This window comes from Lepeophtheirus salmonis, chromosome 14 (assembly GCF_016086655.4).
Source record: "Lepeophtheirus salmonis chromosome 14, UVic_Lsal_1.4, whole genome shotgun sequence".
Lineage (NCBI taxonomy): Eukaryota > Metazoa > Arthropoda > Copepoda > Siphonostomatoida > Caligidae > Lepeophtheirus > Lepeophtheirus salmonis.
The window spans coordinates 19,271,685-19,285,177 of record NC_052144.2 but is presented as its reverse complement, the minus strand read 5'-3'; the positions used below and the strand labels follow the sequence as shown (position 1 = coordinate 19,285,177).

The 13,493-nt window shown below is 29.8% G+C and overlaps 1 protein-coding gene across 2 annotated transcripts in view; it reads right to left on the bottom strand.

Annotated features, from left to right (window-relative positions):
• Positions 1 to 571: 571 nt before the first annotated feature.
• The window catches only part of LOC121129889 (zwei Ig domain protein zig-8), a 137,292-nt gene continuing 124,370 nt past the window's right edge, over positions 572 to 13,493 (bottom strand). Inside the window, exons 1-5 of one of the 2 annotated variants that reach the window (XM_071893551.1) lie at positions 13,034 to 13,155; positions 7,397 to 7,607; positions 7,155 to 7,345; positions 6,976 to 7,093; positions 572 to 763 (exon numbers count right to left, since the gene is read on the bottom strand). In XM_071893551.1, the coding sequence (XP_071749652.1) occupies positions 642 to 763; positions 6,976 to 7,093; positions 7,155 to 7,345; positions 7,397 to 7,607; positions 13,034 to 13,090 (699 nt within the window). In that variant the 5' untranslated portion in view covers positions 13,091 to 13,155 and the 3' untranslated portion in view covers positions 572 to 641. Of the gene's footprint in view, positions 764 to 6,975; positions 7,094 to 7,154; positions 7,346 to 7,396; positions 7,608 to 13,033; positions 13,156 to 13,493 lie in introns of those variants that run through there. The other variant, XM_040725590.2, reaches the window with a different exon arrangement.

Genomic DNA, 13,493 nt, shown 5'->3' with positions numbered 1-13,493 from the left:
ATGATATTTGTCTGCAAAATGTTTTTTGTTTGTTTAATAGGTCGTGACTTTTATTTTCATGTATTACAAGTCATTGACTGGTATTAAAATATCTATTTATTTTTTCTGACATATTTAGTTATGTAATGCTTAGTAAATTCTACAAATATTTATGCCGTTGCATGCATATTTGCTTCATTCCAGGGGTTATAATGAATTAAACAAATTCATCAAAAAATATAAGTTTTTTATTATTAGAGATATATATTTGGCAAATATAGCAGTTAGAAGTAAGGGATTTTTTATCCTCCTAAAAATATGCAAATAATATTTCCAATCTATTTATGGAGATATTTATAATAGTACTTTTCATAATATATCCTCCGAATTATTTAACATAAGCTACTTAAGTGAGTTCAATGTATAATTTAAGCATACATGTATTTATTATAGTTAATTAGTTCCAATAAAATTACTCTTATCCATTCATAGAATATGCATATATATTTAATTTGGTTTTTTAACGATATCCCTACTATGAACATTGGGCAATTTAACCATATGCATATATCCGCACAATAAGACTAAACACTTGTTCAAATAATTTTTTATTTAATTTGGTTTCAAAAAATAGATAATCGGTGATGTATAAATATATGGATTTAGAGTCCAAACAAAGAAATATACAAGGAAATGGGTACAAAAATCCGAATGAAATAAAATGAAGAATCGCTGGTACCCGATCCAGATCCATTTTCATCCAAAATAGCCGCTCGTTGCTCACCTGAAATGTATTTAAAAAATGAAAATATTAGTTAAATGGAGATACAATCTTGCCTAAGAAGTGGGGTAAATATGCTTATTTAAAAATCACTAAAAATGTGGTAAGTTTTTTAAAGTTCATTGCTTGAGTTGTCATAGCTCAATTTCATGTGAAATAAATATGAAAAGATATCAAATCGAGTAAAAATATGGAATGATAAATTCCCCTTGTTTATTAAAATAGTGTAGCTAAAGTTATCTAACTTTATTTATATATTTTCCAAATATATATGGGGTGACCATAAGTTTTAAACCTTTTTAAATTTTATATATTGAGTGATAAATTGATCGTAGAGAAAAACACTCTAACTAAATATTTATGAAATATATTTAATTTTATTCCATATTTTCAATATTATTATTCAATATAACTGCCTCTTTTATCGACTACGTCCCTTAGACGTGATTGAAATGTTTCACATGCTGCACACACCATAGATTTGGGAAGTTTGACCCATTCCATCTGAATTGAGTCACAGAGATTTTCCAAATTTAAATATTGACGAATTTTTACCTTCAACTCAAATACCCTACACAAAGTAGTCGAGGGATTAAGATCTGGACTCGAAGGGGGCCAGATAGATTTGTCCCAAAAAGGAATATTTGCTTTAAGCCACTTTTGGCATTGAACGCTGCTAGTATTGGAGCACTAAAATGATTAATGTGACCTTTTAGATGAATTGGCTTTAAACCACGGAAGGACAAAAGCTCCAAAACATATGAAATGTAGTTTCGAAATTGTTCTTTGCTCTAATGATACATCTTTTGATGATGAGGTTAAGACTCGGTCGTTTTGACGTTTGAATTTTTGATCCAGGTCCCATTTTTTATCATCCAAAAAGACAACATTACCTCTCCGCGTGCAAAGTTCTAATAACGTTTAACTTCTTTGAATCCGTTTCATCCGTGCATCTTCCGTAAGATTCTGACTGTAACGAAACTTTAGAGAAACCATCCCTAGGTTCTTATGAATGATTCGATTCATCAAAGTCCTTGACACGTTGATCTCCCTCGCCATTTTTCCCATTGATCTGTTTGGGTTACTGTATACTTTTAATTTAACTTTCCAGATGTTGATCGGGTTCTGAGCTGACTTTGGGGGTCCACTCCTTGGTTTATCATCGACGTTTCCAGTCTCTCAAATCTTTTTAACGTTATATTTAACAGAACTGAGACTGAATGAAGGTCTAGCAATATGATAAATTTGAAGGGATGATTTGCCAGCACGATGAAGACTCTTTACTAATCTTCTTAGATAATGCATCTTGAATAATATTTTTTTATGGTCCTCTTTTTATATCAGAAGAGAGGGATTGAACTCAGATTGCATTAAAACTAATCAGATTGCAGGTATTATACTTTATCACCAACAAAATTCCTGCCAAATCTAAGAGGTATAAGACTTTTGGAGACCCCTGCATATAACTTTGAGCATCGTTGCTTGCTCTGATAAGCCAAATGACATTGACAATACGACATTCAACCATGAAGAACTCTCCTATTTTTAAATTATAGGTTGTTTTATAGATTGAAGGAATTTTTAGTTTAACATTCGAACCAATGAAAAGTTTCTGAACCGATCGACAATTCAAAGGAGAAACAGAATACTGGGACAAATTAATAAGTATTCAAAATATAGGAAACATATTTACATAGTGACTTGATTTTTTTTTTCAGGTATTCTCAAGTCTAAGTACCCAGAGAAATTTTCTTTTATTCAATCAACCTTTAATTTTATTGTGTGATCTATTTAATAGTAAGCATATTTATAGCTAAAATAATAATATAATAATAAAAGGGATGAATTCAAAAATCAAGAGATAGAAACCAATTCATTGAAGTGGTTGATGTTTTGTGATATCATTATGTATTGGTATTCAGATCCATTTATATTTGATAATTTATTAACCATCCTCTGTGGTTGACTTTTTGATCACATCAATTACAAATTTTAGTTTTGGTTGAGATTTTGTCACACAAAAAAATTAAGTACATCTCTTAATCATTCTTTGATAGACGTAGGTAGAACTTAGATGTAAACATCCCTAGTTTCATTATTTCATCATTTATATTCATGTAGGTCACAAATATCTCCAATATTATGATTGTTATAGTTTTCATATACATCATTTTAACTTATAAATTTCATATAATTTAGACTTACATCGAACTAATCAGGATATCAAATAAAAAGAACGGAATGCAACCACATCACTGATGAAGAAACCATAAAATTTTAAAATCAAAAATGGGTCTCAGGGGACCATATAATAGCATAGAAAGGTGAAATGGTTAGTAAAAGATGCGCAATATGGCATCATATGTACATTTAAATAAGGGTGTCTATCTCTAAAAAATATATATATTTCAATGTAGGTCTTCATAAAAATAATTTTATCACTCAGTGGTGTTCTTTTATACAGATGAAGAGAAATTCTCATTCACTCTACTTCTCTCCTTATTTTTGCTATTACTCCTTCCTCCCTAAATATATTTATATATCAATACAGTAATGATCTGAGAAGGAAAAAAGTGGATTTGAAGTATTAAAGAACCCCAAATGTCTCATAAATAGCTTTGGATAAAAATACTCTATTCTTTACTCCATCGTTTTGATAATCTCGTCAAAACGTTGTTGAAAAATATATTCACGTAGATATTGGGAAAAATATATTTTTTTTAATATATGAAGGTAACATTTACCATAATCTAACAGCTTTTATAGCTAAATATGTATACATAATTCCGATGAGACTCTTATATAGCAATTTGGTATTTTTTTTTTATGATGAGATGGTCTGTGCCACTAAAAAAATTGAGGACCCCTACTTTAGAACACATATATATTATATCTATTTTAATCATTAATGACGCATCAAAAAGAATAAAAGAAATATATACTTTTTAACAAATATAATTCGGCCCTTTGTTCATTGTATGAAATATATATGATAAATACTCATTTTGTGACTGGTAATTTAATTCCCTGTCTTTTCATTCCTAGAAATTTCGTTCCGAGTAAATTCATTTCCTGTAAATTTCATAATTTAAAGTGACATCCTACGGTTTATTTTTCTAAAGTAGTGTTTGTGTAGGGAGGGCTGGGTAATGGACAGCCGGCATTGGAGATGAGTGATGACTAGTGATAGATGGGAGACGGATTTGAATGATATATGGTGTTTATGGATTAGAAATGACGTCATGACTAATCTTAATAGTGAGTAGGAATGGAATCCCGATCAATGAACAATATTTACACATTGGGAAATAGAAGTAAATCTCGGCAGTAGTATTCTTCTTCTATTTTTCAAAAGTATAAACATCATAAAGCATTCATATCCGTCTCCCATCCATCAATAGACATCGATGAATCACCACTCATATCCAGTGCCGACTGACCAGCCCTACCTGTATGTTCCTACACAAAAACTACTAAGCAATCAAAAAACGTAAGCCGTGTGATGTCACTAAATATTCCTCTTCAATGTGGGAATAAAATGTCCGAGGATGTGTTTTACAAGGAATGAAATCGCCAAGTACCATATTTATTAGTCTTTTAGTTATTCCGCACAGAAGTCACTTCATCAGATTAAATGTCTTCATACTGATTATAAATTAAAAAAATGAAAATTCAAACGGTTTATACAGCCTTATGGTTGGGGACCCAAGTTTATTGAGGAATTTGGACCATCTATTTTGGGTCGACTTTAAAATATGTTTCTATATTGCCGATATACAAAAATATTTATAATATTGAAAGAATCATTTTCATTACTGACACATTTTTTGGGGTTATTTAATTATAATATGGCAATTTAGTAAATCCAAAACTAGAAGTGTTGTTATGGATCTAATAATAAAATGTTATGAAACAATTAATTAATCAAAAAATAAGAAATTTCCGACTGTATATTTTTTCTTCACCTTTAATTTTAGTGCAACATGTGGGGTCTTTGAACTATTAATCTGTTAATAAGTATTTAATAGATATAGAATATATTTAGTTGAAGTGTAATGGAATGCTGACTATTTATAAAGAAAAAAATATTATTACTTGTTTCTGTGTTGATAAGCTAAACATATTTTTTTATTCCTACATGAAAAAATGATTTGAATGTAGATTATGTTGAAGAGGGATAATCATATTTTCATCTCTTGTAAGTTCATGTATAAGCATTTACATAATTAAGTGCGTGTCTAGGTATGCGATGGTAAATATAAATGTACCATTAATAAGGAAAATAAATATGTTGTAAGGATGTGGTAAAAAAGCGGATTTAAAGTAATTTAGAAGGAGAAAGCAGATACTATTTTTTTCTTCATAGCTTAATAGGCAGGAAAACTTTCCCTTTTTATGGAAAATATGTTTCTTAGCACTTTTAATTTCAAATAGAAATTTACTTATTTTATTTCTATTTCGTTCTGTATCCATAGTAATTAATAGATGTGTGGCATGAGTTATTATCAAAATATTTCCAATCCGACATTTGACAAATGATAAAATACCCGTAAACTGGAATCATTTATTCTGTTTCATTACACTTGCCTCATTGTAATTGCTATAACTTATACTACATGAATTACTTATTCCTTTGATATGAGTTGATATATGTAATTTATCAAACTTTAAAACTCCCTCAGTGCTTTTAAATTTAATATATCGTAACACTCTGTGAAAGTTTAGCAATTTGTCTCCCTTTGTTTATTCTTCTTTACTCGTACATACATTTATGCCTCAAAGTAAACAACTTGGTTAATCAAGGTAGGACTTTCAAGAGATTTACATGAGTCAATTTCTCCAATCTATGTATATGGGAGAACCGGATAGGTTCAAACGGTTAAACAATCTTTATTTTTTACTACACTTTCACAAATTTTAATTAAAGTAAAAGAACTGCTTTTTAATAACATTTTGTAATTATTAATATTTTTGTAACATCATTATTCCTCTTTACTCGCAGTTTTAAATAAAAATTGACAAAGTCACCGGAATTGTCAAATGATATTGTACAGCTATTGCACTTTTAGACTTATAAAAAATTATATTTTCCATAAAAGTAATAAAGTAATATGTTACTTTTAAGTATGACAATTTATTTAATAAAAGCACTTTAACGTAGAAACATTTATTATATTTTATAATCCAAAATTAACTATATGAATAAGTAAGTTCAAAAACAATTAAACAAACTTGGATCTTTCTTAACAGGCAAAACTTGTAATATAAACAAAATTATAAAATAATAATTGGGTATTTTGGTTAGTTTTTTAACTTGTTTCATATGTTTTTAATTTTCTAATTAAAGGATAGTGGACCCATAGTTCTGAATCTCAATCCAGACACTTGTGTACAAAATCACCCGAATTTCCCTGGCTTTTATATTAGGAATTATACCTTAAAAATATACAACATATTTTTTAACTAAACAGTAAGTGTAGTGAAGTTTGGAATATTGAAACTAAAAATTGGGTATGAAATACAATTTATACAAATTCGTTGTGAAACAGCATCAAAAGCTACCTAAAACTAAAATTATACATGAGTTAAGATCCCATACTCCTTAAGTGATTGCTTTCAAAGCTATTACTTATCTGGAGACGAACTACGATCTTGACATGTTTTAGCCGTCAAATTTAGTCCCAACAGTTTCTGAAAAAATCAAGTGTACGTGTTCAAGCGCTGTCCAAAGTTACCCGGTTCTCCCTTACTAACGACTGGTTATCTATAATGTAAATCTTAAAATATCCTAATCTGGTGTAATTATTTGAAAGTTAATATTAAAAAGAATAAAAAGGTGTAGAAATGTATCCTTCTAAAAATATTCTTCAGTCCAACTTCCTTAATTTCCAATTTAAATGAAGTATTCTTAACTTTTCCACCCATTCCTAACGACTCTTAGCCAGAGACAGTTGCGAAACTTGATGGATATTATTCCTAACTACTTGTATAAAAAATATTCCTTGATATACTCTGTGAATAGATTAAACCAATAACTGGGAAATGTAGGTATGTTGTGTTACATTTTAATGAGCCTAAGTCAAAATAGCTTTGAGTCATTGAACCAAAAACAAAAATTGTTGTATTTGTAACTGATCTTCCATCAACAACGTAATTATTGCTTATATTGGAACCATAATCAAATCTTTTGATAGTAGAACAAATAAATCACTTACCACTTGTGACAAGGACGGTTACTTTGGCCTCTGCAGCCCCTTGAGACTTGCAAGAATAAACTCCTGCATCGCTTGGTTGAACATATTCTATTTTCAGTCGTGAATCAATTGTATTCTCCTATTAGTGAATATTACAATGCATAAGTTTATAAGAGAAAAATAGGTTTGAAAGCCTTTACCTTAGGATTTGTTACTCCTTGCTGAATATCCACTTTATCATTTTTGTGTATAATATAATTGTCTCTACTCCAAGTTATAGGAGGAAGAGTTTGTCCAACAGGGATGCTTTGAGAAATGAGACAATGAAGCTCTAGAGTACTTCCCCTTTGAACCCCTCTTTCAGAATTACCCTTGATATCTGCAAAAGACTCTGAAAGACAAAAAGTATACAAAATAACACATTACAGGAATAATGACATACCTGCTACTTTGAGGTAATTGATTTGAGATATTTTTGGCTCAGTATTTACTTGACAAAGATATTGACCCGAATCTTTTGGAGTAATGTTACGAATAACGAGCTTCCAAGTATGCGATCGATCTGCTGGAACAATGGAAACCCTTCTATTCCCTGTGAACTTTGTCCATCCACTGCTTATGACCTGTAGATCCGTTCCACGTAGCCAGGACACCTGTGGAAGGAAATGTATATTTATTATTTAATAAATGCACCAATATACGTACATATCTTAAAGGTACATAATAATATTTGAGCATGTGTGTGTATAATTAGAAATTTTATCGTTGGTTTTTTTTTAATAGTAAAGTACTTACTCGTAAAAAGTACATATGCCCATAAATACTAGAAAAGTTATTTAAAAAAAACGTATGAGTATATCAGCAATGTACTACACTTCACACACAAAAAAAGAAAAAAAAATAGATTTTATAGCCAGAAATATATGTAATTTAATAAATTACATTACCTAGTACCATGTTAACAATATCAAACGGCAGAGAAGTATATCTTTGATACATAAGAAAAGGCAAGAAATATGTATATTATGTAATATCTCAAATGAGAATCATAATATATTTTTTACAAAAAAAAAAGTAACTAAACACCATGACGTATTCAAATCTTCTATCAATGTATGTATAGCTAAAAAGTAAAGAAGCTTCATTATATTTACAAATTATTTATTTCCTTGAAAATCATGGTTACTTAAAATAATATTACATTTAGTAGTCAATCTATGTTCTAAGAATGATCCTGTTAGATAATTAAATAAGCTTATAATTAATCATTGAACAAACAAGTGTCCGGTACTTTCACCTTTAACTATTTCGTATTGGGACATTTTGCTGTAACCCATTTTGTATTTTGAAATTTTATCTTAAGACCATTTTGCCAAAGGAAATTTCGCCTTAATAAATCAGATTTATAGGACATTATTTTTTGGCTTTGGTTGAAATTGGTGTTCTCTTTGAATTTTTAATTAAAAGATGTATTGTTTCGAATAATTTCTGCAAGAAAGAAGGTTCACAAAGATGACAATAAATAACTTAACCCATTTGAATTATTATTGCTTATACTTTTATCCCTCTATCGATCGTGAAATATACACGATTGTAGCTTCGTCTTAAATCTTATTGAGTAATTATGTCTGATTGTTCTTATCAAAAAAGTAAGGTAACACTAATGATTGCTAGTAGAGTTATCTTTTATTGAAATAAAGCAATGTTTGTTATCGACACCCAATAACTCAGCCGCTAGTAGATATATAAAATAGTCACAAAATTGAACCCTTGGCAGGAGTCAATTTTAGGTATTGATCTAGCTCTGTTACTTCAATTCATAAAGAGGTAAAATATAGAGACATAATGTAATTATTATGAGTCAAGTATCTGTTAATTGAAGAAAGAATAAAATACATCAGAGCATATACGTGAACAAGGCAATCAAGTCTGGGAGCCCTCCCTCTTAATAATATTGTAAACATCAACAACATTTATTTATTATTATTTCAAAGTTATCCCTAGTTATTTATTAACTACAGTATTTACTCTGATGATACATATGCCTTCTTTAAAATACATACTATACAGGTATAACATAAAGGGAAAAAATCCATTAGACATTTTTTAACAAGTTCTTAAGTCACTTTTAATCATCTTTTAGCAAAACAGATGTTGCTATAAAGTAGTTTTACATTAATTTAATGCTGAATGATTAATTCATGCTGGTGTCATAATTAGTATTTGAAAAATTATGTAGATAGTAGTATATGTATATTTTATCGATGTACTTGCATAGTGTAATGTGCCTTAACTTTTAGCTTGCGGGATCCGTGGGTTGGTTTATATACTTTACAGTTATTTAATCCCAAGTTCGAAGAAAAATATACTTTTTCATCTGTGTTCTCATGTCTCCCTCTTCCAAAACATATAAAAAAATATAACCTTAAATTTAGAATGATGACTTTTTTTTATGACTATCATTGATTTTGAAATGAAGGTTTTGTTTAAAGACAAGTAATATTGCATTTGAATAGCATATCTTTTTTTTTTAAAGTAAAAATAACAATGAATTTTAAGTAATTATTATTTTTTTTAGATATAAACTTTGATTTATATTTATGTTTCAAAATCATTGAAAAGGTTTAAAAAATGTTTTTACAAAGTTTCTATATTTTGGGCGAGTCACTATGTTTTATTTTTTATATATTGTTCCTTTAACTGGTCAGATATGATACTGATTAAATATGTGTGATATCATAGGATTACAATTACTTTATCTGATAAAGGAATTTTGTTTGAAGTCCCTAGTATATTTACTTTTCTAAGAGCTACCAAGTATCAAACCTACACCCATTGAGTTTCAGAGAATATATTCTCCTGACCACGTTGTACATTGAGCTACGTTACTCCATATATATTATTTTTAATTAGTGATGTAAAAAATACTGGAATCTTATTGAGTAGAATAACCATGCATGGGTGAATGTCATAAAAATGCGATAACTAAGGGAGGACCATAATGTTCTTTGTCTACTAATCCCGTTTGAACTTTCAATATAGGGCGAAATAATCTATGAAATATACTCTCGCCGAAATTCTAACAAATTTACGTCTTTATTCATACTCATTAATCAGAACTCAATTTTATTTATGACTCGCTCAGACAAATGATTAAATACATAAATCGGTTATATAGGGAAGGGGAGCAAAACATGGACTCGAGAGATGGATGAAGAAATACATCAATAATTTTATATATTCAATACTGGACAAAAAAATTAATGTCAAAAAAACATGTACACAAGGTTTTTGCAAAATCAACTTCACTCAATATGGCCTCCTTCATTATCAGCCACAGCCTTTACACGTGGCCTGAAGACCATAGAGGAGTTGATGACAAACTCCTATGACAAGTTGTCCAATTCAACCAGTATGGAGGACTTCAGTGAGTCCACATTTGGGTGTGAGGTCCTGTTGGCTCTCCTCTCCAATGTGCCCCATTTAGAAAATTCCAGTGGGTTCAAACCTAGTGAGAAAGGGGTCATATCTCTTTGGACCAGAATCTGGCAATGTCATCTGCGCAGAAATGTTGTGTCAATTGGCAGACTTGTGGGAGGTGGCGCCATCTAGAGTCCACATCTAATTACCCTCCGGGTAGTTGGCTTCATCCATGAAAAAATGGAAAAAAATACCTAACCACCTTATAGTAGGCCTCCTGTCCTATTTTATGTCTACCCTTGAAAAAGAATATAGGCATCTTCTTTCCATCAGAGCCCACAACGCCGAGGACCATTGTTTAGGCCGGATATTTGGTTTGGTAAAGCCCTTGGAGCTGTGAAAATCTTATTTTCCGAGAAAATTCTCACAATTAACCCATTTGGCTTGATCCATGTGAGGATTTTCTTGCACCTCTCAAGCCTCCTGGTTTTTATGACCTCCGTCAGAAGGTGTTGTAGGCTCTTGTGAAAAAAACTAATCCCATGTTGCGCTTAATAGCCCTCCTGATAGTCCTATGAGTCACAGGGAAGTCGTAGGCAATGCTTTCTATCGTTCTCCAAACTTAACAAGAACTTTGTATCCCTCTTAAAATGGTACCCTCTACTTCCTTACATACTGGAGAGGTCTATTCCGTTTTTTTAATTTTTTAATCGGCCAACTTAAAGACCGGGCTCCTGGAACACTTAACAATGGCCGTAATCTTCATCAAATCAACTCCAGCATCTAGGATATCTGAGATGCGCTTCCTTTTTGCTTATTACTCGCTCATGATGATGAAATGCCTATATGATTACAATAGTTTGTTTACGTAAAAATAACGGCGGAAACAGAATATCATAAGATAATCACTAAACCTTGTCATACTAAGGAGAAAATAAACATTAATTAGCGTTTTGCTGTCCTACCTTGTATATGTTCAGTTATTTTTAGTGAGCAATAATGAATTTAATTCTGTAGATTATATATCATAAGAAAATGATATAAAAATTTCTGCAATAAAAAAAAAATTCCCCACTCCTCCTATGTCACAGCTGATTGTAGCTGATCTCCTACAAACATTTTCAAATAGTCAGGGTTAGTGTGTCATTTTGACCAAAAATCACTGGTTATTAAGCAAATTACTATTAAATTCAACAGATAGGGTCAAAACATACAACTAAACATATGATCATATATAATAACATGTGACCATTAAATTCATATAAGATCACTTACAATAACTGATACTAAACTAATACTGTAGTTTTTTTTATTACTATTTTCTATTTCCTAGTCATTTATATTATGAAATAAAATCCTGTTAAACCATGGTTGAGTAAAAAAGTAATTCATTAGGAAAGGACTCAAAAGAAGACAAGATTTAAATTATTTTAAATCCTACTTTTTTTGTTAGTTTTAGAAACAAAATGGAATGATGTTGTTGATTCAAAAGAATTTTTGCATGCTATGGTAAATTTTGAAGTCCTTCTCATATATCTTATATAAAAAAATATAAGCTCCAATTTTCTTTAGTTACGATATCAAAAACTATACACTCAACATAATATAACTTTGGTTTATAATGCAATCAGTGACATCGGGAACAATACTTTATTCTTTTTACTTTTTCTAACAAACATGAAACATACAATAACATGGAATTTAATATTTGTGAGTCTTTTGAAGGAATACATAGCTATTATAAAAATAAAACATTAACAAACTCATCAATAAAGTGCAAATTAATTTTTTTGTCGTAGTAATCTTTCTGATAAAACATTTTTAACACGTACTTCAAATATTTTTAACTTGTGTACTAGCTACAAATCGACTCACGAGAGTCCTTTGTTAAAATTTGTGTTTTTGCTGATTCCAGTTAATACATGTTCCATAAAATCCTCAGTTTCCCTAAAAGGTGTTCTGTTACTTTCACTCTTGCATTTGGCATCCTTGCCGCTTTTTGGTTAACTGCAAAACACTTCTCGATACGTTTGGAATTTCTTCTTCTTCAAGAAGAGCATCAACATTTAACATTTCTATTCTTATGGTGCCACTTTTTAATTAATTTTCTTCTTTTATAAACAAGACTTTATTTCGTTTTAATAAGTTGACCTCGTATGGCTTAAAATTAAATTGTAAGCATACTTCTTGTAACTTACAATTTTTAATAGTGCAGCCTGTATTATAAATACATACATATATTCAATTTAGCTTACAATATGTCGTTTTGATATTTTAAATAAAGTTTCACACTTCTTTGTAATTGGATCAAAAAAATTCTTGGGAAAAATGACACTGGGAACACTAATTTTGTACAAATGAATTCAAAACAATGGTGGAACTTATCTTTAAGCGCAGAAATGATTGAATAATGATGACTCGTGTTTTTTTTTGGAAGTGAGATACCAGGATCGATACAGTTAAGAGAACAATTTACAATAAAAAGAGAACTTTAATATGTCAAATTTAATTAATGATTATTTCATTTTTTTTTTTTTTTAATACAATGTGATCCATTATATGATGATATTACTTGTTATTATCTATTACGAAGAATAACGTCATAAAATATACCTTAAAAACGTAAACAATATTTGGATAATGTTCCATGTACACTCACCATAAAAATAGGATCACTTAAAAAATACAAAATCAAACAAAATCCTTGGAGATTCATATATTTTTTTAAATTAAATATTGAAGATATGAATATTCCTTATCACTATGAATGATGAATAAGTTATAAGAATCTAGAGAAGAGTGTTGTTTTTCATCATTTTTTATCATAAAAAGGAAATAAATCAAGTTTAGAACAAGCTATAGAATTAATAAAAACACTTGTATCATAATACAAAACACTTTTACATATGTTTTATTAATCATACTTTTAATTTGGTGATTGTCGTAAGGTTAAAAAATGACTCTGAATTACTATAACCCTAGATATCTCATAATTCAGACGATTGATAGAAAAACTGAGATCAGTTTTGGATTCTGCACTCAAAAATAAATTTTAGTACTGGCTTGAATTCATATGTACAATTTTTCCCTCTCCAATTTTTCCCTTGTTTGATTTACGA